Source organism: Lagenorhynchus albirostris, chromosome 3 (genome assembly GCF_949774975.1).
Source record: "Lagenorhynchus albirostris chromosome 3, mLagAlb1.1, whole genome shotgun sequence".
Classification (NCBI taxonomy): Eukaryota; Metazoa; Chordata; class Mammalia; order Artiodactyla; family Delphinidae; genus Lagenorhynchus; species Lagenorhynchus albirostris.
The window spans coordinates 169653915-169680841 of NC_083097.1; the positions used below are offsets into that span (position 1 = coordinate 169653915).

The following is a 26927-nucleotide window of genomic DNA, read 5'->3' on the forward strand; positions in this document are numbered from 1 at the left end:
TTATATAACAGCTTTATTGGGATAGAAGTCACATGTCCTGAGATTCTCCCATGGTAAGTGCACAGCTCCTGGGTTAGCATATGCAGAGTTGTGCAACCATCACCACTGTATAGGTCTGTGTGAAAAGAAGAAAGTGTTAAGATTGTGGTACTCCTTTTTTAAAAAAAAATAAATTTACTTATTTATTATTTTTTGGCTGCGTTGGGTCTTCGTTGCTGCACGTGGGCTTTCTCTAGTTGCGGTGAGCAGGGGCCACTCTTCGTTGTGGTGTGCGGGCTTCTCATTGCGGTGGCTTCTCCTGTTGCAGAGCACAGGCTCTAGGTGCACAGGCTTCACTAGCTGTGGCACGCGGGCTCAGTAGTTCTGGCTCGCAGGCTCTAGAACACAGGCTCAGTAGTTGTCGCTCGCGGGCTTAGTTGCTCCGCCGCACGTGGGATCTAGTTCCCTGACCAGGAATCAAACCCGGGCCCCCTGCATTGGGAGCACGGAGTCTCAACCACGGTGCCACCAGGGAAGTCCCTATTTGTTTATTTTTACTATTATTATTTTCTTTGGCCACACCACGCGGCTTGCAGGATCTTTGTTCCCCGACCAGAGATTGAACCCGCGCCCCCTGCAGTGGAAGTGTGGAGTCTTAATCACTGGACCACCGGGGAAGTCCCAAGAAAATATATTTTAGAAAATAAGAAACTCATATTGCCAGATATTAAAATTACTCTAACTTCATAAGGTACAGTAAAACTGGAGGTGGGATAGGCAAATTCCTGGAAAAGCCATAAATGGACCCCTGTGTAAATAAGAAACATTTCTGAGGCGGGAGAGTCATATGGTGTTGGAACAGGGGATTCACTTATTATTTAAAAAATAAAAAATTTGGGCTTCCCTGGTGGTCTAATGGTTAGGAATCCGTGCTTCCATTGCAGGAGGCGCGGGTTCAATCCCTGGTTGGGGAACTAGGATCCTGCGTGCTCCCGGGTGTGGCCAATAAATAAATAAATAAATAAAAATGCATCGAACATTGGAGCACCTAAATATTAAATAAATAAATAAAATTTAAAAAAATAAAAATTTCTCTAGAGCCTTTCCTTTCACCACACATGGAAATTAAACTCTTTAGTTTACCCGTATTTAATATTAAAAAAAAAAGAAACATGGAGAACAAGAAGAAAACAGAGGTGAATATTCACATAAAGGCCTTCCCCAGCTCAAGTTTATAAGCTCATCACCAGGGGTAGAAACCACCAGGGAAAAGGTTGACCAAAAATATGAAAGTTCAAGAATAAAGGAAAAGTGGATATATGTGTATGTATAACTGATTCACTTTGCTGTACTGCAGAAAATAGCACAACACTGTAAATCGACTATACTCCAATCAAAATTAAAAAAAAAGAAGAAGAAGGGAAAAGTATGTCAAAAGGATCATAAATAATGTTAAGGACAAACAAGAAACCAGGAGAAATTTGTGTAACATATATGACAAATTATATATAGGAAAGCTTTTATAAACAAGTAAAAAACATTAATAAGCCCATATGTAAAATGTTTTCAGAAACCAATAAAAGACCACTTCCCAATGGAAAAATGGACAAGGGATATGAATTGGCAATATCTCTGGTCAACAATGAATTACTACTAGGGAGTTTGGGATTGACATGTACACACTGCTATATTTAAAATGGATAACCTATCAGGACATAGTGTGTAGCACAGGGAACTCTGCTCAATATTATGTAACAACCTAAATGGGAAAAGAATTTGAAAAAGAATAGATACATGTATATAGATAACTGAATCACTTTGCTGTACACTTGAAACTAACACAACATTGTTAATCAACCATGCTCCAATATAAAATAAAAAAATTAAACAAACAAAATAATGAATTACTACAACGAGGATATTCCACCTCGAATCGATAAGTGACTCAAGGCCTAAGTCCCAGTGTTGGGAGGAGGATGCAGGAAATGGGAACCACCAGACACCTCGATGGGGGTGTAAATTGGTTTCCCCTATCTGCAGGGTATTGCACAACACATACAAAAATACCCTACAACGTAATTCCCTCTGACACCAACAGCAATATTGGCTATGTCAATAGTTAAGGATGTTTAAGGACTTCCCTGGTGGTCCAGGGGTTAAGGCTCTGTGCTACCATTGCAAGGGGCATGGGTCCGATCCCTGGTCAGGGAACTAAGATACCGCATGCTGCTCGGGGTGGCCAAAAAATTGAAAAAAAAATTAAGGATGTTTATAAAGATTCAGCTAGAGGAATATTTATCATAGCTATAAAATAATGGCAACAACCCAGAGGGGCTTCATTTGGTTCTCAACAGAAGGACAAGTCTATCTGGGCTTTTTCAAATCCTCCATCTGTCCTCCATGACCCCACATGGCCTCTCCGTTTGGTGGTCCAGGTGAAGACCAATTATCAAATTCCAGATTTCACCATCGAGTTTTATGAACTGGAAAGGATTCAAATCATCTCTACCTGACCTTCGTTCTGACTCAGGAACTGCTTCTAGAAGCAGTGCCAACAGGCGTGGCAGAAATGGGTGGCCGTGGACCGACAAGGGCTTAGTGAGATGGAGGAGCTGAGACACTTTCCTTTTATTTTTTATTTTAATTTTAAAAATATATTTATTTATTTATTTGGCTGCGCTGGATCTTATTTGGGGCATGTGGGATCTAGTTCCCTGACCAGGGATCGAACCCGGGCCCCTTGCTTTGGGAGCATGGAGTTTTAGCCACTGGACAACCAGGGAAGTCCCCATTTTCCTTTTAGTTGATCTTGAATTAGAAGTGAAACAGCCACCTGTGGCTAGTGGCTGCCATACTGGACAGCATGGGACGCTAGGACAATGCCTGCCCCAGTTTGGAAGTTTTCAGTAGCACGGGGCTCCTGATTTTCCAAGATGGCCCTACTAAGCAGTTCTCCTCTTCCTGGAAGAACATCCCTTCCGGGTACACCAGAGGTTGCCTTCTTTGTCACCTCCATTGGGATGATACGAATCCACAGCCACGTCTAAGTGGCAGCCTCTCCCATGCTGACCGGGAAGGAACCGGGCCAGTCGGTCTTGTACAAGCAACACAGCTGGTTTCTTCTACCACTGCCCCGGCTGACCAGACTTCCAGACACCAGTTCCTGCCCCCCACTACCTCTCCTGGTTGGACAAGTTTTGGGGTGAACTGTCCGGTTAAGACGAGTGATTCTCAGGCCCGTGGAGGGAGGAGTTGCTCAGAAGCTGGCCTGGCTAATTCTCGCATTCCAGGCAGCCCAAGTCAGCGGGTCCCAGGCATTCTGTGTGCGAAAATTTTCCTTCTAAAGGGTGTGTGAGTTTCCCGTGGCAGCTCTAACAAGTCACCACAAACTCAGTGGCTTAAATAATATGAATTTATTCCCTTAAAGTACTGGAGGTAACACGTCCAAAACGGGTCTCACACGGCTAAATCCAGGCGTGGGCAGGGCTGGTCCTTCCGGAGGCTCCAGGGCAGCATCGGTTCCCGCCTTTTCCAGCTTCCAGAGGCGCCACATCCCTGGCTCGCGGCCCCACCTGCATCCTCAGAGCCCGCAGTGCAGCATCTCCCGTCTCTCTCTGCCTCTGAACCTCCCGCCTCCCTCTGCCTCTGACCCTCCCGCCTCCCTCTTATAAGGACCCTGAGATGACGCTGGGGCCCCAGGGAATCCAGGGTCACCCCCAACTCAGGGGCTTCAACTTAATCCCACCTGCAAAGTCCCCTCTGCCCCGTGAGGTGACACATCCAAAGGTCCTGGGACCGGGATGTGGATGGCTTCGGGGTCTGTTGTTCCGAATCACAGCTCCCCAAACTTTAAAATGGTCCTGGAGACCTCTGTGGTGCATTTGCAAAATCAAGGGGTAAGGAAACAGCAGCTTCTTTAGAAGGTATTTACAAGTGATGGGGAGTCCCCGCAAGTCACTCTGTCTGTCCGATGGAGATGGCACGCCCTCTAGGGGTAGGAAGGTCTGGAGCACAGGCCCCAACCCGCCTGGCAAAAGACCATCCTGTCAGCCCCACGACCCCTGAGAGTAAGTAACCCGTTCCCATTCCTCACATATAAGAGATTTTGGGGGTAAACTCATGTGTCAAGGTCACAGGATAGTTAGGACGGGGCTGAGACAGAAAACACCCCTCTGTTCCCACGTGGTTCAAAGTTTTCTGGAACCTTCTTTACACAGCAAAGAGGCAACAGTTAAAATCTCGTTTGCTGAGTGCTGAAAGCAGAAACGGGAGAGGGAGTGGGCGCCGTCTCAACCTGCTTTCCAGACTCTGGTCCTCATCAGCCCCGCCCTGTACCCTGTGAAATTCTAATCCCACTGATATTCTGTGCATCTGTTTAGCTACTTGGGACACTCTGCGGGGGGGTGGGCACAAACTGTTGTGACATCTAAGATTTCTTTGCCACTTGGGGATGTGTCCCAATGCCAGGCCCTCCCACCAGGAAGACAGAAATGACAACCAGCAGGTGCAGGTAAGGAGACACGTGATTTATTCTGATGGTCCTGTGGGAACACCCATGGGCACGGGAGGGTGGGCAGGGGAGCCCTCCCCTCCAGCCCCGCCACCTTTCCAACCTGGCTGGTGACCTGAGTGGCACAGTGGTTACGGCGTTTGGTCGTGGTTCTGCATTTAAGAGGAGCTACACGCGACCGGGCGGTTTCCTGCAGTCTTTCCAGGACTCCGGGAGCAGGACCCCAGCAACTTCTGGAAGGACCGAGGCCCAGGTCGTGTTAATTGCACTTGTTGGGTGTTGGTGTCGGGTGGTGGCCCTGTCTCCCCGCGAGCGTCCCAGACACCCAGAGGTACTCAGAGCTGGTGTGGTCCAGGTGGGCAGGACCGCCACGGCGAAAGGCCACGGAGTATGCTGTGCGCGGGTGGGGCGCGAGCGGGCGGGGCCCCCAAGCTTCTGCGGGGAGACGGTGCTGGGATTTGGTCCCGGAGCCACGGAGGGCCACGCTGACAACGGGTTTCGATATGAAGCTGGCAGGCGTGTGAAGCAAGGCTAAGTCCGGCTAAACATTCGGCAAAACTCAAAGGTCCCAAACCAGGGAGAGGCGTTCCCTGGCAGAATCGTACTGCTATTCACGACGGAAAGGGGACATTTTTCTAGAGGGGAGGGGGATGACTCCTTGTAGGTAAAAAACTTTTTTATTCCGGTAACATCTCATAGTGGTCGTAAATGCAACTAGACGAATTCAATCTTTTATGCGACATGAAGGGGCCCCAGGACACCTGGGATGTGGGTGTGGGCTCGGGAAGCTGGCACAGGAGCCTAAGGGTCCCAGAGGAACAGCGGGACGGAAGTGGCTTGGGGGGAGGACGCCGGGAGGACGCAAGCCGAGCGCTCGTACCACTCGGAACCAGGCCTGGGCCGCAGAGGGGGGCACTGCGGGGTCTCAGCCTCGCTCATGGGGGCCTGACCACCCACGGCCGAGCAGGCGGGCTGGTGCAGGAGACGGACCCGAGTGGGGCCAGCCTCCGGGCAGGTGCAAGCGGTCTGCAAATGAAGTGGGTTTTCCCGGTTGCTCACAACACGTGGAATCACAGAGTTCAAGTTCTATCTTATCTCCCCCATGCTGGCCGAGGAGACTGGGGCTCAGGGAGGCTCAGACCCATGGGTGCTGCCACCTTGGGATCGGAGAGAGGACGCAGCCCAGACAGCACAGAATTTGCTGGGCTAGAAAATACCGGTCCCTGTTTCTGGAGACGTGGCCCTCAAGTAGGACTGTTCCCCAGGCGCGGACTCGGTGACTACGGGGCCAAGGGGCTCTCAGTGGCACATCCGTGCGGTCATTTCTTTCTGTTAAGAACAAGCAGGACATCAGCAAATCACACAGGAAATCGGGGGACGCAGTCTCATGGGAGCCCTCAGGCCTCACTTAAAGCAAATCTTACGAAATACAGAGCAGACGGCAGCGCGCCTCAGGCTGGGGCGCAGACTCTTTCTGTGAAGGGTCCCACAGTCCCTGTGTCCAGAAAGAGCTAACTCTAAGCATCAGTGTGGGACAAATGACCATGCGATTAGGGCACTGAGTTAACCGAACAAAAGTGAGCTGATCACAAAACTGCACACAATGACTTTCAGTATTTGGTGAGATTCACATAAAAGGAACTGTGGGAAAGAGGCATTCACCTCCACAAGGGTGCACAACCCCACCTCTAGTTCCAGAACGTTCCACTACCCCAGAGGAAAACCCCAACCCCACTAGGCATGCGCACTGTAACTTTAACTCCGGAAAAATGTTTACTGATAGGCAGAGCCTGCAAGGGAATATACAAAAATGAGAAAGTTCTGTGAAGTTGTTTTCAGAGAGTTTTAGAAGTTGTAAAAGAATAGGGGCTGGGGCTTCCCTGGTGGCGCAGTGGTTAAGAACCCACCTGACAATGCAGGGGACACGGGTTTGAGCCCTGGGCTGGGAAGATCCCACATGCCGCGGAGCAACTAAGCCCGTGCGCCACAACTACTGAGCCCGCATGTTGTAACTACTGAAGCCCGCGCGCCCAGAGCCCATGCTCCGCAATGAGAGAAGCCACCACAATGAGAAGCCTGTGCACTGCAACGAAGAGTAGCCCCCGCTCGCTGCAACTAGAGAAAGCCCACACGCGGCAACGAAGACCCAACACAGCCAAAAATAAACAAATAAATAAAATAAATTTTTTAAGAAAAGAAATAAAGTGGGTTAGTGGTTGCAGGGGCTGGGGAGGAGGATGGGGGTGACTGCTGATGGGGGCGGGGCTTCTTTTGGGGTGACGGAAGGAAGGTTCTGGAACTGGATAGAGGTGATGGTTGCCCAACCCTGTGAATGCGCTGAACACCACTGAATTGTCGACTTCACGATAGCTAATTTTACGTTATGCAAATTTTACCTCAATTAAAACCAAAAAAATCCTTGTTCTCCGCCGGCAGGGGACGGGGGTGGGTGGAGGAGGTGTAGGTGGGGACAGTCACCAGAGGCCCATCTGTTTCTCCCACAGGGATGCGGGGGCAGCTGCAGGCAGTGACCCGCCCGCCCGTGCCCCGATGGGCATGCAGCCCCAGGACAGGGGGCACTCGCCTCCCCACGATGCCCCGACCCACTCACCAGCGGCTCCAGCTCCTTGGTGTCGATGAGGCCAAACTCCGTGACGAAGTAGTAGAAGTGCTTATAGCAGGTGTTGACGTGCGCCTCCGAGCCCAGCTGCGCGATGCGGTCGAAGTGGTGGATGTAGACGTGCACGAACACGCGGAAGAGCCGCGACAGGATCTTCTTCACCACCTGCAGGAAGTTCTTGGGGAACGGCGTGCCTGCAGAGGCGGCAGGGGCAGCTCAGCTAGGATGCGCCCCCAGCTGCAGGCGCGAACCCCTCTCTGCGGGACCCCGGGCCTGGGAAGCCCACTTCTTGGCTCCCTAACAGTGCCTGGGGGCGGGGTGGGGTGGAGCGGGGTGCCGGCAGATAGAGTGCCAGGACTGCAGCCCCCGCGGCCCAGCACCTGCTGGACGTGTCCCGCCCCGCCCCACCCCGGTCTGGCCAGATGTGGACACGCCATCCCACTTCCGGTGGCTCACAGGTTTCTGTGTGTGTCTGTCTCCAGTTACGTTTATTTTTTGGAATAGAACTGGAGAACCCATAAAAACCTATGTTTTGGCCTTTGACATTTTTCACTTAATACCCTTCTCTCTCTCCAGTGTATGTTTCATGACATCACTTAAATTTGAATGTACATATCCTAACTTAATTGCATGCATACACTATATTGCACTTTCTTGTCCAATTACTGAATTTAATACGTTTTATTTCTATTTTTAAAGTGTATTTATTATTTATTTATTTTGGCCACTCTGGGTCTTTGCTGTGGCGCGCTGGCTGTAGAGTGCCTGGGCTCAGTAGTCGCAGCGCGTGGGCTTAGCTGCAGCACGTGGGATCTTAGTTCCCTGGCCAGGGATCGAACCCGGGCCCCCTGCACTGGGAGCCTGGTGTCTCAGCCACTCTGCCACCAGGAGGCCCCTCTGTTTTCTAAATTGCGGTGACACACACGTACTGTGGGACTGGCGGACTCAGCCCTCCTCCGGTGTTAGTCTGTGCCCCCCACGTGCTCGCCCACTCCCACCTGGTGTCCTCTTCGTCCCACAGGGCAGATGCCATGCATTCGCTCCACCTGACTGGCACTACCAGGGGGCTCCCCAGGACCAGGGTGGACCGGCACCAGTTCTTCAAGAGAGGGGCTCCAGAGCTGGCAGCCCAGGGGGAGGAGCACAAAGGTGCCACGAAGCGCGAGGAAAGCCATGGCGCACAAGGCACACGCTTCCGGAAGATGGAGCGGTCAGCTGCTGGACGGTGCTGTGCTTCACAGCCCTGTGGTCGGCGAGCAAAGGCCCCAAAGACGTGCAGGCAAGTGCCGGAGATCCGTGCGCAGGGCGGCGTCACGGGATGGCGTCTGCAGTGAGATGGGGAACAGCCCGGCCCAAGTGGGAGGTGGAAGACGAGCCCACGCGGCGGCTCACACCAGGGAAAGGTCCCGGGACTGTGGAGGCACGAGGCAAACGGGAAAGACGCTCCCCCGAACGTGCGCCTTTCCAGCTCCCATCCTGCTCCCTCCTGCGTGTCCTGGTGGGTGTGACAGCTGATGGGACTGGTATTCCATCGGCCAGAAGTGCCTGTGAACATCTGTTACAGGTGGACAGGGCCCAGCGGCTCCAGGGATCTACCTCTGCGGAAGGTTCGTTCAGCATCAATGAGGCCTCTGGGTTTTCTCCCTCCATCCAACCGGAGAAAAAAGGCTAAAACAAAAGGCATGCTCCACTCTCGAGAGACGACCACGTTCACGGGGCATCTCAGGAGCACACGCCGTCTTGAAGGCCTGTGAAAGCCACTTGGTGGGACAGTGGTCTCCAGGGCATAGGCATCCCCATAAGGGAAGTCCCCCTAACAGTGTCAGGAAGTCAGAGGGAGCGCACAGCCCATGGCAGGCAGAGGAAGGTGAGCACAGGGTGTGGCTGGCACCAGCCACACGGGGTCCTGGGCCCAACGAGGCTAAGGCCCTGCCCTGCCCCCTCTCCTGGGAGAGGGATGCCAGGAGTCACCGAGGTCACCCTGGGCCATCCTGGGTGGAGGGGGAGCGGCAGCCCCGTAGGAGAAAGGCCTGGGACTGCATTGCAGCCTGGGACTGCATTGCCCACACCTGCCACGATGCCCTCACACGGGGGTCACAAATCCGGCCCACCGCCCACTCCTGTAAATAAAGTTTTATTGGAACGCAGGCCCACTCCTTATGCACCCTTGTCTGTTTATATATCGTCCATGACAGCTTTCAGACTACACAGCAGATCCACATAGCTGAGACAGACCATCTAGAGGCAAAAACCGGAAAGATTTACTGTCTGACCCTTTACGGGAAAAGTCTGTGAAAGAACGTTTCTTTTATGGGAAAGAACCTGGGTCTAAGCTCAAGAGTGTGGGCAGGTGGCTTTGGGGCCTAAGTGGATGCTCAGGTGTGACTGGAACCAGCACGGAAGGTAGGATGAACTTTGGACCCGCCCTTTCTTTGCCCGCCCACAAATTTCACCCTGAGGAGCGAGGCAGGCTCTGCGCAGCACCACAGACCAGCAAAAAGAAGCATTCCAGTCTGTGTGCCTGGCTGGGGGTCGAACCTAGGTGAGGGGCGAAGCTGGCCCCGGGGTCTGTGGACAGGGCTGGAAGGTGTGGCCTGGGCCAGGTGGCCCGAGGAAGGCGCCAGCAGCCACAGAACCCACTGTGGCCGTGTGGCAGAGGTCTCTGACCCCTGCTGGGCAGCTGAGTGATGTCTGACAAGGTCATTTCTCTCGCCCTTCTCGTGCTTTCCTCTTTGGTAGGATTACTAGAATTTGCTTCCGTGGGCGAGGCACTGACTAGAGGCCCTCAGGGTCTGAGTTCTAGGATGTGGACCGCTCAGGATCTGGGGAGGCTTCAGGGGGTCCCAGCAAGGCAGGGACTCAGGATGACACGGAGCATGTGTAGACGTGGACCCGGCAACCTGATGGGGGGCTGCCCAGGAATCTCTATTCTGGGCAAGTGATGATTCCGGGATGGCCTTTTCCCAGATGAGTCCCTGAAAACCCCACCAGGGTCAGCCTGGTTCAGTGTACCGACAGCGGGCGAGAAACTTAACGAGGCACAGAGCACGTCAGCGGCCAAGAGCTGGGCCCGAGGCCTGCGCACTGGCCAGTGGTTTGCCAGGAAGCCGTGTCGCACTGGTGAATGTGAGAACGACATCTACCATCGCCCAGGGCTGCCAGGACAAGTCGCCCAGGGCTGCTCAGTGGCTCAGAACAACTCATACGGGTTCTCCCACAGCTCCTGAGGCCAGAGTCCACATGGTGCCCTGGGCCGAGGTGCAGGTATGGGCGGGGATGGGTCCTCCGGGGGCTCCAGGGAGAACCCGTTCCTGCCTTATCTGGGCTCACAATCCCTTCCTCCTCCTGTTGCTTCACTGTCTTCTGCTCTCCTGGGTGTCTAGTCTCCCTCCATCTCCCTCTTGTTAGGACCCTTGTGATGACATTTAGGGCTCACCCAGATAATCCAGAATAATCTCTCCATCTCAAGATCCTTAACTTGAAGCAAAATGTAGCCCCTCCACACGTGGGAGCATCACTCAGCCGTGCAAAGGCGGGAGGCCCCGACACTCGCTACCACGTGGACGGACCCTGAGAACACGATGCTCAGTGAGAGAAGCCAGACACAGAAGGACACAAAGTGGGGTGATCCCACTGATGGGAAACGTCCAAAACAGGCAAATCCAGAGACAGAGTGGATTCCTGGTTGTCAGGGGCTGGGGAGGGGGTGGGGAGTGACTGCTGACGGGGACGGGCTTCTTTTAGAGTGATGGGTTTATTTATTTATTTTTTATTACTGTTATTTTAAAATTTTTGGCCACACTATGCAACATGTGGGAGCTTACTTCCCCGACCAGGGATCGAACCCGCACCCCCTGCATTACAAGGTGGAGTCTTAACCACTGGACCACCAGGGAAGTCCCAGGGTGATGGGTTTAGATAGAGCTGATAGCTTCACGAAGCTGTAACTGTCCTAAAATGACACCAAACTGTGCACTTTAAGTGGGTGGGTTTTACAGGGTGTGGATTCCATCCTGATAAAACTGTTATGAAAAGAACATGAGGACTTCCCTGGTGGTGCAGCGGTTAAGAATCCGCCTGCCAATGCAGGGGACACGGGTTCGAGCCCTGGTCCAGGAAGATCCCACATGCTGCGGAGCAGCTAAGCCCGTGCGCCACAACTACTGAGCCTGCACTCTAGAGCCTGCAAGCCACAACTACTAAGCCCACATGCCTAGAGCCCGTGCTCCAGAAGAGAAGCCACCGCAATGAGAAACCCGCGCACCACAACGAAGAGTAGCCCCGGCTCGCCACAACTAGAGGGAGCCTGCACGCAGCAACGAAGACCCAATGCAACCAAAAATAAATAAAGAAAAATAAAATTAAAAAAAAAAAAAGAACATGAAAGTGCAGAGACTCACCGACGTTGGTGGGGAAGACGTCCTCATTGTTGATCTGCACCTCGATCCAGTCCATGAGCAGGTCCATGTACCGGGGGGCCGACAGTGCCGTGGGCCGCCGGAACCTGTGCTCGTCCTGCCAGCGGTACTCATACTTGGGGCCGCCTGACATGACGGGGCAGGAGCGCTCGGTGCAGCCGTCACTGATGGTGCCGTAGATGAGGTTGACGCGGTTGAAGAAGTCGACCACGTGCACGGCCACCCAGTCGTTGAGCTCCTCGCCGGCGGGCAGCTGCACGGCCAGCTTCAGGTCTAGCCCCGCATTCAGCGATGCCTGCGCCTTCTTGTGCAGCTCGAAACGCTGGGTGCCCGGCTCGAACTTGCGCTTGGGCCGGAAGGTCTTGTCCTTGTTGAAGACCTGCTTCAGGAAGGGGTTGGACATCTCCGCTGCGCGCTCAGGACGCCCCCCGCGAGGCCTCCACGGGGAGGGCCGGGCGGGACGCTCACGATGCGAAGGTCACCGGGCCCCCGGGTCTCCCCCAGACCTGGAACACACAAAGAGGAAGCACTGTCACCCTTCTCAGAACCCTGTTCTGTAAGCACCGGCGGGCAGACTGGGGACACTCCCGGGACTTCTGGTTTTGAGTTTCACCAAAAGGGCGCACAGCACTGCCCCAGGCACATCCCCCTGCCTCAGAGCAGAAGACACTGAGTCGGGCCCTGCATCATCCTCTCCACGCCTGGAGGCTTTCAGTAAAGCGGAGAGAGCTGCTAGCTCCCACACGCTGGCTGAGGGCGGCCCCCACAGGCGAGGTGGTCTCTTCATCTCCACGAAGAGACATCCACAGCCCTGGGACTGGCGAATGGACCTTATCTGGAAGAAGAGACTTTGCAGTCTTCGCAGATGTGACTGGGTTAAGGATCTTGGGATGCCCTCTTCCCGGATTATCCCCATGGGCCCTAAGTCCAATGATGAGTGTCCCTATAAGAGAAGACAGACACCCAGGGAAAGACCATGTGATAACGGATGCAGAGATGGGGTGATGTGTCTACAGGCCAGGGGACACCAAGGACTGCCAGCACCATTAGAGTCGGGAGAGAGGCCTGGGACATATGCCCCCTCAGAGACCCAGGGCGAACCGGCCCTGCCCACACAGATCTGGGGCTTCTGGCCTCCGGGACTGGGAGGGGGTACATTCCTGCTGCCTCTCTGATCTTCCTGTGTCTCGTGTCCCAATCTCGTCACTGGATTAGGGGCCGCCGTGACCCATCGTGACCTCATCTCTCCATTGTGACATCTGCACAGACTCCATTTCCAAGGGGTGGATATGAATTTGCGGGGACACTATCCACCCCAGTGCACTAAGTAAAGATGCCTCTATGAGCTGTCTGGACTCGTGACTGACGCCGCCCGTTTTGGGGGATGAGGCCCCGATATAGGGGCTGCAGCTGCCATGGCCCTGCCGTGATGCCCGGTCCCCCTCCGGCTCCTCCCGAGTCTTTGCTCTGCACCGTCTCCTCTGTTACAAACCCCACCTCGGAGGGCAGGAAAGGATGAAATCGAGCACAAGGAGCTCAGGTCGGGCTCACGCTCGGGACTGGTCACGGCGCCATCCCCGTCCCCATTGCTGCTACGATGACAGCGCTGGCCCGCCGCCCCTGGCTCTCATCTCCGGCCCAGGAGATGCGCTTTCCCGGGAGTGTGGACCTGGCCGGCACGGGGGTGTCCTGGGCGCTCACCCAGGAGCAGCCACAGAAGGGGAAGTCGGCCTAGAGGGGAAGCGGAAGCAGAGCCTCTGCACCGCCCAGGCCGGGCTGCACCGCACGCACCATATGACGAACGTGCACCCCCATATGACGAACGACCACTTATCTGTAACGTTTTAATAAATCCCTCGGCAGTTGGTTTCTGGGCCCTGGGACCAGCAGCCTTGTCAGGTGGCCCGCCCTCCAGACTAGCACAGTGTGTGGCAAACTGCCAGAAACTGAGGGGCTTTGAACAGCCCTGCTTCATTATCAGAAAGTTCTGGACGTCCCACATCTGAGCCGGGCCTCATGTGTCCTTGAGTAGGGACCTGTCACCCCCCAGGCCCAGGGCGGCCCTGCAGAGAGGACGTCAATGCCACCAGGACGGCCTCAGTGACAGAGAAGCCGTTCCAGGTGGGCAGGCCCGAGGCCGGCAGGTCTGGTCACCCCGACCTTGGAGGACCCGTGTCCGCGGGTCCAGGCAGAGCAACTGGGACGGGGAGGATCTCAGCAGACAGTAAGAGCTGAGGCACGACCCACCACGTCCTGTAGGCCAGCGTCTCCTGCAGGCTCAGCCCTTCCAAGCTCGGAGGTCTGGAAACCCCCGCAGGCCCAGGGCTCCTGGCCTGGCCTTCAGCAGCTGCCTCGAGAATGTGAGCCTCTGGGTTAATTCCGGAGGCTGGAGAGATGATGTCTAGGGCTCAAACCAGCCTTCTAGCCGGGGCGGTCCTGCCCCCAGGGCAGCAGAGCCAGGAGGATGGAGACTCTAAGTTATGAGAATTTACAAAGAAAAACGTTGCTCTGGCCTAAAGGGAGATGGTGCTCGAGCTGAGCCTGGAGAGCAGATCCTTCTGGAGCCCAGGCGTGGGGAGGGTGGGGCCCGATGGAAGGGGGCGGAGGAGACCCCAGCGTCTCTCCCCTCAGGGCGGGAGTGACCCTGACCCTACCTCCTCCTGTGTCCTCAGCGTGTCCACAGGGCCTGCTCACAGAGGGCTCAAAAAGAATCCAATGTGAAAGCATGGAGGAGGCCTCCCTGCCCTGGTTAGGGGAGAGGGCGTGGTCAACAGGATAAGGGCCCCAGAGACACCCCCGTCCTGGTCCTGGGCCCCAAGGACATGTCACCTCAAACGGCAGAGGGAACTTTGCAGACAGAATTAAGTTGAGGCCCCTGAGACAGGGATGACCCTGGATTCCCTGGGGGGTCCAGTGTCATCACAGGGTCCTTATAAGAGGGAGGCGGCAGGGTCAGAGGCAGAGAGAGATGGGAGATGCTGCGCTGCTGGCTGTGAGGATGCAGGAGGAGCCGCGAGCCAGGGGTGCGGCGCCTCTAGAAGCTGGAAAAGGTGGGAACCGATGCTGCCCTAGAGCCTCCGGAAGGACCAGCCCTGCCCACACCTGGATTTAGCCCCGTGAGGCCCGAGTCAGACTCCTGACCTCCAGAACCGTGAGATAATAAACCTGTGTGGTTTTGGGCTACAAAGTCTGTGGTGACTTATTACAGCAGTCTTAGGAAACTCAGACAGAGGCTACGCAGATAATCCTAATGAGCGCTGGGCAAAATAACTTGTAGTTGATGTAACTGGATCTGGTTACATGTGGGCCTGGGATCTTCTGTTCTCCCCGCTGGCAGGCAAAGCCCGCTCACGCTTCTGGGCCCCGCTGGACACTACGGGTGTGGGAAGGTCAACTCAAGGCAGCATGAACTGTGCAAAACACAGGAGCTGAGCATCCGGGGATGGAGCCAGATGGACGGGAGGAGCTCCAGTGAAGAGCGGAGGGACCCACCTCCCCCCATGAGGACGGCCGTAATCAAAAAGGACAATCAATAGGGCTGTTGAGGACGTGGACCAGTTGGAACCCTCCTGCACTGCTGGTGGGAACGTAAAATGGGGCCACCGCTGTTGAAAACAGCCTGGCAGTTACCAAAACACGGTTAAACCTCACCCAGCGATTCTCTCCTAGGTGCCCAGCCAAAAGAAGTGACAACACATGTCCACACAAAAACCTGTGCATGTGCCCAGCAGCATGATTCACAACAGCCAAAAGGCAGACACCCAAATGCCCAGCAACGGGTGCACTGATCCACACACGGGAACATCACTCAGCCCTGAAAAGGGGTGAAGCTCTGACACTCGCTACCACGTGGATGGACCCTGAGGACACGATGCTCAGTGAGAGAAGCCAGACACAGAAGGACCCACTGTGTGTGATTCCATTGACGGGAAACGTCCAGAACGGGCCAATCCACAGACACAGAGAGTGGGTTCCTGGTTGTCAGGGGCTGGGGAGGGGATGGGGAGTGACTGCTGTTGACGATGGGGCTTCTTCTGAGGTGATGGAATGTTCTGGAACTAGACACAGATGGTGGCTGCAAACGTTGTGAATGTACTGAAAACGCTGGAATGTACACGGGAAACAGGCGGAAAGTCCGGCATGTGAATGACAGTCAGTGAAGCTGCCATTTTGAAAGCAGGGCGCGGGGGACAAGCAGAGCAAGTGCGGGCTGAGCCGCTACCCCAGGCACCATAAAGAACTGAAGCAGTTTCCCTCTCAGCTCAAATCGAGGTCAGCACTACCTGTAAAATCTGTTTACCGTGAAAGGTAACAACACAAGCACGGAAAACTGCATGGGATAAAAGGTGTAGTCACTGATGCGCCACAGAGTGAACACTCGCTGTGTAAGGGCCCCCCTGGCAACGCAGCTGGAGGCCACCTGTGCTCTGGAGCAAGAAGGCCCCGTGCCTCGTCCACAGACCAGAAGTGCCTTCGCTTCCTTCCCCAAAACCATCATCACTTCCTGCCACCTTGGTTAACACCCAGTGAGGCATTCACAGTAACCCTCAGAACAAAACAGAACCCCCACTTTACATGGGAAGACTGAGGCCCAGACCTAGCACTGCTGACATTAGGGCCGTCCCAGGTGCTGTGGGGGGTGGAGCAGCATCCCTGCCCCCATCCCCTCGATGCCAGGAGCTCCCCCCAGTCCCGAAGACCACAGATGTCCCCAGACATGGCCCAGTGTCCCCTGGGGGCAGGACCACCCTAGGTGAGAACCACCGGGTTAGAAGATGGTGACTCAGTACCACTAGTTAATGATTAGTAAATCAGTGCTAAGCCACGCAGCTGGCAGCAGGAGGAGTCGACTCCACACCCTGAACCGTGGCTCCTTCTGCCTGCCACCGCCTCCACAGCCCCACCCCTCTGCTATTCGAGCTTCTGTCCGTCTCATCCCAAACCCAGGGCCAAGTGCCCTCTGGGCCGGGGCTGCTCCCGCACCAGGTGCCTCCACAATGCCTGCAGGCCAGCTGGGTACTTCCGGCTCCGACTCTCCCTGGTTTTGGGGGTGCAGGCAGGGATGCTGCAGGAAGGTGGTGCCTCCGAGAAGGGAATGCAGCTGAGTACAGGGTGCAGCCACAAACGCCCCACCTGCCTGCTTCTCTCCCGACATGGAGGACCTCAGACCCCGCAGGAGGCACTGATTAAAAGAGGCCACCTGCCCCGACCCTCTGTTGCAGAGACTGGCCGTGTCCCCTGCGCCGGGCAGCCAGGACCCCTCTACGCGAGGGCATGGGCGCTGGATGTGTCGCGTAGGGACCCTGCGGCCCCACCTGTGACTGCAAACTTCCCAGGGCACCGTGAACCTGCCCAGGTGATTAATCTGCTAACCAGCCACTCTCAGGCCACTCGGCTGCAGGTCAAGGGACGGTGACCCTGTGTGGACCCACTAGCGACTCAAGCCGTCCTGCCCCGTTCCCACCACCTGCCAGCGGCACAGACTGATTTCAGCCTCCAAACACCCTTCAGCCCAGGCTGAGCACAGCCCCACTTTGGTCACGAGGAGATGAGGCGGGGTGCTCCCCGCTGTCCAGCCGGCGGGTGGCGGGGCTGGGAGAGCTGGGCCAGACCAGCCACCGAGCCCTGGCAGCAGCTTCCGTGCACCCACCCGCCCAGGTTCCTTATCCACCCTGCAGCCAGCCTTCTAACCCTCACAGAAACCACAGCGTCAAGAAGAACGCAGCCCGCTAGTGTCCCGCTGCTGCCTTCTATTGATCCTGGGGCCTCTCTGCGGACAGGTTTGGGAGTCTAACTCCCCACGATGTTACCTGGCGACGCGTGACATGTCAGACAGGTGTGGCTGTGGGGTGGAGAGGAGGGTCTCAGGGAGGGGGCTGGGGCAACCCTGCGGCTCTATCCACAGCCCATCATGCCGTGGGCTGACCCATGCCAGGACAGTTCTGGAAGACAGAGCGGGGCAGCGGAAGGGGATTGTAAGGTTCCTGCCTGCCCTTCTGTCTCCTCAGAAAGTGGGAGGGTTTTTTTTCTAACTGGAAGCAACGATTTTCTGAACAACTCCCTGGATGGGCAAAGGTCCCATCAAAAGCAAAGAGCTTTCTATCAGAAACACATGCTCCCGTGGCCACGGGGTGGCCGGCCACCGGAAAGTGCCTTTTCCTTGAGAAGCGCTGCCGCAGGCCAGGGCGCCCGGGAGTTGCTGCCCACCACCGCCCCGCCGTTCCAGGTACCATCTCTGGGGCTGCTTTGTCTTGGTCCTTCTCAGAACACCTCCAAGGACGGCGGGGCCGGGGGGAGCCAGGACAGGCTTCTCGGAATTCAGCGCTAAGGGCTCCCCTAGTTTTTCCTGCAGATGAGATGCGTGTGGCACTCAAACTCTGTGACAAAAGTAAAGGTGACAAAGCTCCCCTCCCCGGCACACACGCACCCCCGTTTTCTTCTAAGAACAAAATGAAACAGTTCTTGTAAGCAACTGCCGCACCTTGGCCCGGCAGCCACTTCCTTCCGGTGCTTCCACATCCTGGCCGGCCACCGCCGCCATGGGGACAGGCCCCAAGCTCGGAAGTCCCGCATGTTTTCGGTTGACATGTAAGCCCTGGCCCCTGGCCTGGAAGGCTAAGTGTCTGGCTGGAAGATGCTCACGGCCCAGGATCTGTCCTGTTAAAGATGGCTGCGCTCCAGAGCTGTCTTCCATCAACTAAATGTTTATATTTAAATACTGCGACTGCAGCCTGGGTGGGGAGGCTGCCCGCCATCCTGCAGGACACACATGAAAGCCAGGTGCTTTAGGCATGTTCTGTATATTCCAGCCCTCCTGATAATCTTTTTTTTTTTTTTACACAAAAGCCAATTGAGGGCTTCCCTGGTGGCGCAGTGGTTGAGAGTCCGCCTGCCGATGCAGGGGACACGGGTTCGTGCCCCGGTCCGGGAAGATCCCACATGCCGTGGAGTGGCTGGGCCCGTGAGCCACGGCCGCTGAGCCTGCGCGTCCGGAGCCTGTGCTCCGCAGTGGGAGAGGCCACAACGGTGAGAGGCCCGCGTACCGCAAAAAAAAAAAAAAAAAAAAAATGCCAATTGAGATATAATTCACACAGCTATAAACTCCACCCTTTAAAAGTATACAATTCAACGGCTTTTAGAAACATCATGAAGTATGCAACCATCACCACTATCTAATTCCAGAACATTCTCATCACCCCACAACGAAACCCCGTGCCCATCAGCAGTCGCTTCCTATCCCCCTTTATGGGCTAAATCACATTCCCCGGCCCCAGAAGACATACTGAAGTCTTAACCCCCCAAACCTGTGAAGGGACCCTGTTTGGAAGTGGGGTCATTGCATACATAATTAACTTAAGATGAGGTCACACTGGAGGACGGTGGGCCCTAGGCCAATGACTGTTGTCCTTATAAAAAGAGGGAGATCTGGACACAGACACCGGGAGACAGCCATGTGATGGAAGCAGAGATCGGGTGATGCGTCTACAAGCCCTACAAGCCAAGGAATGACCAGGATGGCCGGCCGCACCAGAAGCCGGGAGAGAGGCACGAAGGTCCCTCCCTGGGGCCTCTGAGAGCCCTGAGCCCACAGCAGATAAGAGCTGGTCTGGGATCTAAACCCGGCTGTCCCCACGTCCACGGCCTTCACTCCACCCAGACGGAGAGGGGCTGCCGGGTGCACACAGCCCAGCGCCACGATTCTCCTCCGAACCTCCTTCCTCAGTCTCAGTTCCCCATGGGGGCAAACGCGATTTTCTGTTCAACAGAACGGTGTCACGGGGGGGTGGGGGTGGGGACAGAAAGGAGAAACGTGGGGGGAGGTCGTGGGTGGTGTGTCTGTGTAGGAGCCACACCTCTTCCTTCTGAGGACCCGGTCTGAGGCTGCAAGAGCCGTCACCGCGTGTTTAACTGACCTGAGTCCTGAGTGTCAGAAAGGGTAATGGACAAGAAACCGCGGCCCGATCTCCCGTCCACCGCGAGCTCCCCTTCGCTGGCTGCCCAAACTTCCTCTCAACATCAGGGTCCTCGGGATCTGGACTTGCCTGTGCGCTGACCCAGTCTGTGGGGAGGGTGTCCACCAAGGACCGCACTCTCTCCAGGCGCCAGCAAGAGCTCCTGCCACGCTCCGCTGCAGCCGTGGGTCTCGAATGAGGCGACCCGGCCCCCAGGGGCCACGGGGGACATCTGTGGTTGTCACAACTGGGGATGCTCCTGGCACCGAGTGGATGGAGGTCAGGGAGGCTGCTCCACACCCCACGGCGCCCGGCACGGCCCCCCCAGAGACTGACCCGGCCCCGGATGTCTTATTTGGGACTCAGGAGCTGCAGGAATGACCATCTCCTTCCCAGAACTCGGTTTCTGAAGTCGGATTCGCCTCTTTTGCTGCAGCAATCTGAACCTCGCAATTCCAGGAAGTCAAGAGCGGGGCTCACCAGCTGGGGCATGTCCAAAAGTTCCCAGAGTAAAAACCCGAGTTCCAAGCCGGCTGCCTGGGGAATTTCTGTTCAACCTCCATTTCGAGAAGCCCTGGAGATGTGAGAGCAGCTCCCGGAATGATGGTTAATGGCTGACTTTTCCATGAACTCTGGCTGGCTTGGGAGTGTCATCACACATGAAACAGACTAGCTTAACCTTCTTAGGAATACGGATCATCTAGAGTCCTGGAACTGAAAACAGCACTTCCAAGAACCCCCTCAGGGACTAAAATAACCACTTATGCTTTTGCTGAGAGACAGAGGTGATCTTAGAACTCAGCTTGTCACAGCTATTTGGGGCACCTGGTGTGCGAACGCCACGGTCCAGATTTTCAAGATGATAGAGTTACTCTTCTCCTTTAGGGAGGTCCAAATAAAAAGCAAATTATCAAGCCACGAAGAGAAACGAGGAACTGTAAACACCCACCACCAAGTGAACAAAGCCCGTCTGAGAAGACGACACTGCGATTCCAACTCTGTGACGCTGTGGAAAGGGCAGAGCAGAAAAGGACCAGTGGTTGTGGAAGGCAGTGGGGGTGGGGGCTAAGGGACAAATGAATGGGGGGCACACGGGGTTTTTAGGGAAGCAAAACTACTCCGTGTGATAAGATGATGGGTACATGTCAGTACACATTGTCCAAACCCAGAGAGCATACAACACCAAGAGTGAACTCAGGGGACTTCCCTGGTGGTGCAGTGGTTAAGAATCCACCTGCCAATGAGGGGCACACAGGTTCGAGCCCTGGTCCGGGAAGATCCCACATGCCGCGGAGCAACTAAGCCTGTGTGCCACAACTACTGAGCCTGCACTCTAGAGCTTGTGAGCCACAACTACTGAGCCCGTGCACCACAACTACCGAAGCCTGCGCGCCTAGAGCCCGTGCTCCACAACGAGAAGCCACCGCAATGAGAAGCCCGCGCACCACAACAAAGAGTAGCCCCCGCTCGCCACAACTAGACAAAGCCCGTGTGTGGCAACGAAGACCCAACACAGACAAAAATTAAAAAAAAAAAAAAAGAATAAATGCCATGGAACACATTGAAATATAATGTACACCACATATATAATTTTTAACCTCTGGTAGCCACACTGAAAAATAAAAAATGAAAAAAGTGACTTAAACATTGATAATATATACTATTTAACCCAAGAGCACCAAAACATCACTTCAACACCTAACAAACATAGAAAATATTAAGGAAATAATTTGCACACACTCCCCGCCCCACCCCCGCCTTAACACACAGAGTCTCCAGAAACTGGTGCATATCTTACACGAATGGCGCATCCCACTTTGGACCAGCCTCGTTTCAGGTGCTCACTAGCCTGGCTGCTGCACTGGACAGCCCAGCTCCGGGGCGGTTTAAAAGGGGAAAACTCACCTGTCAGAGGACAGGAGCAATGGGATGGGTGCTGTCTGAGGTGGGCACTGGATTCGGACCCCAGGGAGGGGAGAGGCTCTGGATCAGAGAAGGTTGAGGTTTGAGGTGAACAAACAAAGGGCGCCTCCGGAAGGGAGGGGAGAAACAGGGCGCCCCAGGGTGCAGGCAGGGGCGGGGCAGCCAGGACTTCCACTTGCTCCACTCCATAATCAGTACAACAGACACTGACAGGCTACCATGAATTTGGGGTGGGGGGAGGTGGGTGGACGGGTGCTCAGGGCTTTGGGAGGCTGCAGCGTCCTGTCCTGACACTGGCCAGGGCCAGGATTCTTGGCATCACTCCACGCTGAGTCTGTAAAATGGGCTAATAAAAGCCCCTGAACTTTATGTTGCCGGGAGGGAAGAACAAAGAAGCCGCCGGCGGGGGCCACGTGTAACAGAAGCAAGTCCAAAATCACGAAAGTGCGGACAGGCAGTGGGGGTGAAATATGAAAAGTGCTCGCGCATCACATACCAAAATTTATCCAAGTGTGTGCTGTGAATGTGTGCAGTTCACTGCATGTCAGTTGAGCCTCTATAAAAGGTAAAAAAAAAAAAAAATGCAAGGAGCAGAAGGCACATATGAATAAAGACTGGAAGACTCTTACCCCAAAATAAGCAGTGAGTGGCTCTCTGGGGGGGAGCATCACTCGCAATTTATTTTCTGCTTTGTGACTCTCCGTCACAAAGAGAATCACCCCGATCACACACCCCCTTCCCTCCTCAGTGACATTTTGTAAAATACATGGGCCTTTAAAGCAAACGCAAGCCCTACAGCCAGTGCACAGACGGAGCGGTGGAGTCAGCCAGTGGGCAGTGCTGACACGCAAACACCTCCCACTGCTCAGGGGTTCTGGGGACCAAGAAGCCTGCTTTCAGAGGGCGGGGTCCCAGTGTGCTGGGAGCCGTAAAATCCTGTGGACTTTCCATCCACACCAGGAGGTGGGGTCCTGGTTACTGACACGGCCAGGGGGTGACCCCAAAGTGACACATGTAACCCCTAATTCCACCAAGGGCCGCCACCGTTCACTCCTCTGAGGGGCCCGGTCTCCCCGCCGCCCGCGGTCTCCTCTCCTGAGGGGCTCGGTCTCCCTAACGCCCGCGGTCGCCTCTCTGAGTACCCACCTGCCGCCTGCCGCCTGCCGCCAGAAGAGTCGGGCCAAGCTCGCCGCTGAACCGCGTCCCCGGGCCGTTAGCCAGCGTAGCCTCGCCGCCAGGCCGGAGAAGCTCCGCGCACGACCACCCCGCCCCCCGGCCGGATATACTTCCGCTCCGGGCCGAGGCCTCCCAGGCTTCCGGGGAGGCCTGCGGGCGGAGCTTGCTCGTAGAGCGGGGCGGGGCCTTGAATAGAGGCCAGCCTGGAAGGAGGAGCTTGCGCCGGCCTACGGCGCATGCGTGGAGCGAGGTCGCGGGCGGGGCCAACAGAGAGGTGGAACCTCCCCGGGAGCGGCGGCTCATGGGCGGGGCCTGGAATAGGATCCGGCGCCCTCAGTTGTCCGTTGCGGGGGCGGGGCCTACGCCGGGGGCGGGGTTGGGGGGCGCGGCCCGGGCCCGAGAGGGCGTCGTTGGTTGGTGCCCGGATAGGGGCGTGGCAGGAGACACCGTTGGTTGGTGCGCGGCGGAGGGGCGTGGCACGGGAGGCGCCGTCGGTTGGCCGGCGGCGGGCGGGGGCGGGCCATGGCGCTGCTGCTGTGCCTGGCCCTGACAGCGGCGCTGGCCCGCGGCTGCTTGCACTGCCACGGCAACTTCTCGGAGAAGTTCTCCTTCTACCGCCATCACGTGAACCTCAAGTCCTGGTGGGTGGGCGACATCCCCGTGTCGGGCTCGCTGCTCACTGACTGGAGCCAGGACACAATGAAGGAGCTGCACCTGGCCATCCCCGCGGAGATCAGTGAGTGCGGGGCCCCGCCCGGGATCACCCCCGGCCCAGTCAGGCCCCGGCCCGCTCACACGCCTCCTCTTGCCGTCCCCAGCCTGGGAGAAGCTGAACCAAGTGGCGAACGTCGTGTACCAGAGAATGGATCAACTGTACCAGGGGAAGCTGTATTTCCCTGGTAAGAGGGCGACCGCCGCGCATGGGGAACTGAGGCAGAGCCCACCCGCCCCAGGACACCTCAGGTCCGCCCGCCAACTGTGCGTGACCCCCCACCCCTTGCCTTCCCGCCATCAGGGTATTTTCCCAACGAGCTGCGAGCTATCTTCCGGGAGCAGGTGCACCTCATCCAGAAAGCCATCATCGAAAGTGAGCAAACGAGGGCTGTGGGGGAGGGAGGGTGCTGCTGCCCAGGGTCTGAGGACCCAGGGCCACGCGAGTATTTCAGTCTCCTTCCAGGCCTGGGGTCCCGGCCAGGTCGTGGTGAGACTGGAGTAATGTGAATAGGGCGTCTGGCCTGGTGCAGCCAGGTGTCAGAACTCAGAAAGGGCAGAAACGGGGGAGAAGGGCCACACCCTGAGGGGGGCCCTTTTCATCCAGTGGGCACCAACAGGAGGGCCTTGAAGGATAAATCCCACCCGTCCCTGCTACCTCCCCCCAACGGGTCCCTGGAGGCCTCAAGAGTCTTGCGGCTGCCCTCCCCCGTGCTTTGCCCCATCCCAGGCTGGGGCCCACCTAAGTGGCCAACGGACAGGCCCTGAGCCTTGGGCAGCCTGGGAGGGGGAGAGAGCGGGGGACAGGACAGGCCTGCTAAGAAGGCGCCGGCTGTGCTCTCGTCCCCCCACAGGCCGCATCGACTGTCAGCGTCACTGCGGTGAGTGAGCCTCTGTCCCGGTTATGGGGTGTGGCGGCAGTGGCGGCAGCTCGGGGCCCCAGAAGCTGAGGGTGAGGGTAGGGTGCGGCCGCCTCTGGTGTGTTACAGGCATCTTCCAGTACGAGACCATCTCCTGCACCAACTGCACGAACTCACACGTCGTCTGCTTTGGCTACAGCTGCGAGTAGGGCTCAGATGCGGGCGGCCCCCTGCCCCTGGGGTCCAAGGCTCTCCCTGGAGGGTCCCCTCATCACCCAGGCAGGGAATGGAAGCCCCCCACCTGGCCCGTGAATGTGGGCCGCGCCCCCCTCCACACCCCATGTCCCCGCAGGTCGTCGGCAGAGTGGAAGGCAGCAGTGCAGGGCCTCCTCCAGCACATGTGAGTCAGGGCAGCTTGGCTCGGGGAGACCCCGATCAAGGCCGCTTGGCCCTGACTAAAGTCCTGCTGTCGTTGTAGAAATAACTGGAGCAAGTAAGTAGTTCCCGCTCCGCAAAGGCAGTGTGCATGTGCGTCCTCGTGGGTGAGTATGCGCCGGGGCAGCCACAGAAGGCAGCACCTGCCCTCGGTGTGGCGGGCCCAGCCTCTACCTCCCAGGGTCTCTGAGCTCGTCTGGCACGAGGGGGCACATCCCGGTTAAGTGGTCCCCAGAGTCTGGTTCTACCCCTGCCCCAGGCTGGTGGCAGGCTGTGGTCGGAGCTGGGGAGGGCGCCCCCTGGTGGAGGCGTGCTCCAGTGGAGGCACCTCAGGGCCACAGGCACAGCCTCAGCCCCAAAGCTCAGAGCTAACTGGGGCCCCGTTGTCTCTTTCAGACAGAACACCAACACAAGGTAAGCCCCCCCCCAACAAGGCCCGTCCTCCTGGAGCGGGGGTGTGTGGCGTGGGGTTGTCCCGGTCAGTGGGGGAGGGCAGGGGTGTTGGATGGGGTGGGTGCAGCCGGGCAGGGCTCCCTCTCTGCACCTGGGACATGTGGACATCACCTCTGCAACCCCGCCCATGCCATCACTCCATGAATAAACATGAGCTCCTCCTGCCCCTAGCCTGGACACACAGAACCACTCCAGCCTTTTGAGTGACCCAGTGGGGGTAGGCCGCAGGGACATGGGTGGACTCCAGGGGCAGGAGTTGTGCCTAAGCCAGAGATCAGAACCCCATGCCCCCCCACCATTGCTGCCTTCGCAGCCCTAGTCGTGGGAGTGTAGGGCGTGACCCCACTGCTGTCCTAGGGATGTGAGAACAGGAAAGGCCTCCGAGTTCAGCTTGAGGGTCTGTCTGCAGCCCTGTCACATGCCCAGCTGGGACGAGGGGCCCAGGCCTCCAGCAAAACCCCACCAGGGAGAGCAAGGTGTGGGAGGGGAAGAAGGACTGGGGCACCCACGTCTCCTTGCAGCTTGATATCACCAAGCTTCAGGTGTCTGGAGTCCTCGCACCTGGCCAACCTGACTCTGGAAAACGCCTCCAAGTGCCTGATACAGCACTGAGGGCGGCCAGGCCAGCCAGACCCGCCCCCGCCATGGTGCGGGGCCTCCGCTGGACCACCTCAGCCTGGCGCTGTGGAGCAGGCCTGCTGCTGCCTGGGTGCTCCACCCGGCTCGGAGCCCGGGCTGGGCCGGGCTGGGGCTGGGAGGACGGGAAGGGAGGTAGATGGGTTTGTATATAGCGGCAGGATCACAGCTGTTTGAGGGAATGATTAAATATCCCTGACATTTCTCATCCCGAAGTAGTCCTTGTTGGGGCTCCGGGCTGGGGCCCCAGGCGAGGTGCGACCTTGGCCTACAGGGCTGGGCTGCGGGGCTTCCCAGGCGCGCACGGCAATCAGCCTTCAGGGCAACTGGTTCTTTTGATGACACGAAAGGAGGCGGTTTGGTGAAAGCCAAGGCCAGCATCGGTGTATCTTGGGGCTCCTACCACATCGGCTGCATTTCAGCCGAGGCACAGGAACTGCTGTGCCCACCACTTGGCTTCTTAGTTTCGAGAAAACACCCAACATGGGTCATGAGGGGACAGACCCAAACTGTGACCCAGGGCTCAACATCCATCCAGCAGACGGGAGGTGCCTCTGTGCCTGTGGATGCCATGGTGAGCCCAGCAGTTGTCTGGCTCCAGGGCTGGCCCTTCCCAGCCTGGTCAGCCGACGATCCCTTCCCCCAGCTAAGGGGTCCCCTGCCTGGCGTGGCGCCTTCCTTCCAAGGGCTCACTGACAGAACACTGGTCTCTGCCTGCCCAGGAATGTTGAGATCAGGGGAACGGTGAGTGGGAAACTCCAAAGGGATGCTCCAACGCCCCGGGACCTGTGCGGGGTCCACGAGCTGGAGCAGGGCAGGCCAGGCCAATGACCACCCGGGGGCCACCTGAGGCCTCTCTCCCCACCCGCTGCCGGAGGGGGCTTCCGTGCGGGGCTCCGCACCTGCCCACGTTTTGGATTCAGGTTGGAGTTGATTTGGGCTCTGCTGACACAGTCCTCTGTACACATGGCATCAGTGAAGCCATATGAAACCTTGAGAATTAAAACAGCAGCAGGGGATTTCCCTGGTGGCGCAGCGGTTAAGAATCCGCCTGCCAATGCAGGGGACACGGGTTCGAGTCCTGGTCCGGGAAGATCCCACATGCCACGGAGCAACTAAGCCCATGCGCCACAACTACTGAGCCTGCGCTCTAGAGCCCGCAAACCACAACTACTGAGCCTGCGTGCCACAACTACTGAAGCCCACGCGCCTAGAGCCTGTGCTCCACAACGAGAAGCCACTGCAATGAGAAGC

At 56.8% G+C, this 26927-nt stretch overlaps 2 protein-coding genes across 6 annotated transcripts; one reads left to right on the plus strand and one right to left on the minus strand.

The window, feature by feature from the left end:
• On the minus strand, nucleotides 1–22739 carry MOB3A (MOB kinase activator 3A). Of its 4 annotated transcripts, none has more exons than XM_060145714.1 (4): nucleotides 22556–22739; nucleotides 11510–12033; nucleotides 7101–7303; nucleotides 1–115 (listed from the first exon to the last, which is right to left on the minus strand). In XM_060145714.1, the coding sequence occupies exons 2-4, from the start codon at nucleotides 11928–11930 to the stop codon at nucleotides 74–76; spliced, it is 666 nt and encodes a 221-aa protein (XP_060001697.1). In that variant the 5' UTR covers nucleotides 11931–12033; nucleotides 22556–22739; the 3' UTR covers nucleotides 1–73. The 4 variants fall into 4 exon arrangements, with proteins under 4 accessions (XP_060001697.1, XP_060001698.1, XP_060001699.1 ...); XM_060145715.1 differs by lacking the exon at nucleotides 22556–22739 and adding an exon at nucleotides 21899–21960; XM_060145716.1 differs by lacking the exon at nucleotides 22556–22739 and adding an exon at nucleotides 17758–17849.
• A 340-nt stretch (nucleotides 22740–23079) lies between these two features.
• On the plus strand, nucleotides 23080–25877 carry IZUMO4 (IZUMO family member 4). 2 transcript variants are annotated; one of them, XM_060145720.1, is made up of 9 exons: nucleotides 23080–23314; nucleotides 23397–23477; nucleotides 23594–23665; nucleotides 24144–24170; nucleotides 24279–24354; nucleotides 24502–24549; nucleotides 24628–24642; nucleotides 24981–24998; nucleotides 25559–25877. In XM_060145720.1, exons 1-9 carry the CDS (start codon nucleotides 23101–23103, stop codon nucleotides 25647–25649), a joined length of 642 nt encoding a protein of 213 aa, XP_060001703.1. In that variant the 5' UTR covers nucleotides 23080–23100; the 3' UTR covers nucleotides 25650–25877. The 2 variants fall into 2 exon arrangements, with proteins under 2 accessions (XP_060001703.1, XP_060001702.1); XM_060145719.1 differs by lacking the exon at nucleotides 25559–25877 and having other exon boundaries at nucleotides 23101–23314; nucleotides 24252–24354; nucleotides 24628–24998.
• Nucleotides 25878–26927: the final 1050 nt, after the last annotated feature.

Bases quoted from the DNA above. Each gene is read 5' to 3' on its own strand.
- MOB3A (XM_060145714.1), bottom strand. From the start codon at position 11,930: ATGTCCAACCCCTTCCTGAAGCAGGTCTTCAACAAGGACAAGACCTTC. The intron at 7,304-11,509 runs GTGAGTCTCTGC...CCGCCTCTGCAG, and splicing joins CGTCTTCCCCACCAACGTCG to GCACGCCGTTCCCCAAGAAC. The intron at 116-7,100 runs GTGAGTGGGTCG...CTTTTCACACAG, and splicing joins CCAAGGAGCTGGAGCCGCTG to ACCTATACAGTGGTGATGGT.
- IZUMO4 (XM_060145720.1), top strand. From the start codon at position 23,101: ATGGCGCTGCTGCTGTGCCTGGCCCTGACAGCGGCGCTGGCCCGCGGC. The intron at 23,478-23,593 runs GTAAGAGGGCGA...TCCCGCCATCAG, and splicing joins GGGGAAGCTGTATTTCCCTG to GGTATTTTCCCAACGAGCTG. The intron at 24,171-24,278 runs GTGAGTGAGCCT...GGTGTGTTACAG, and splicing joins CGACTGTCAGCGTCACTGCG to GCATCTTCCAGTACGAGACC.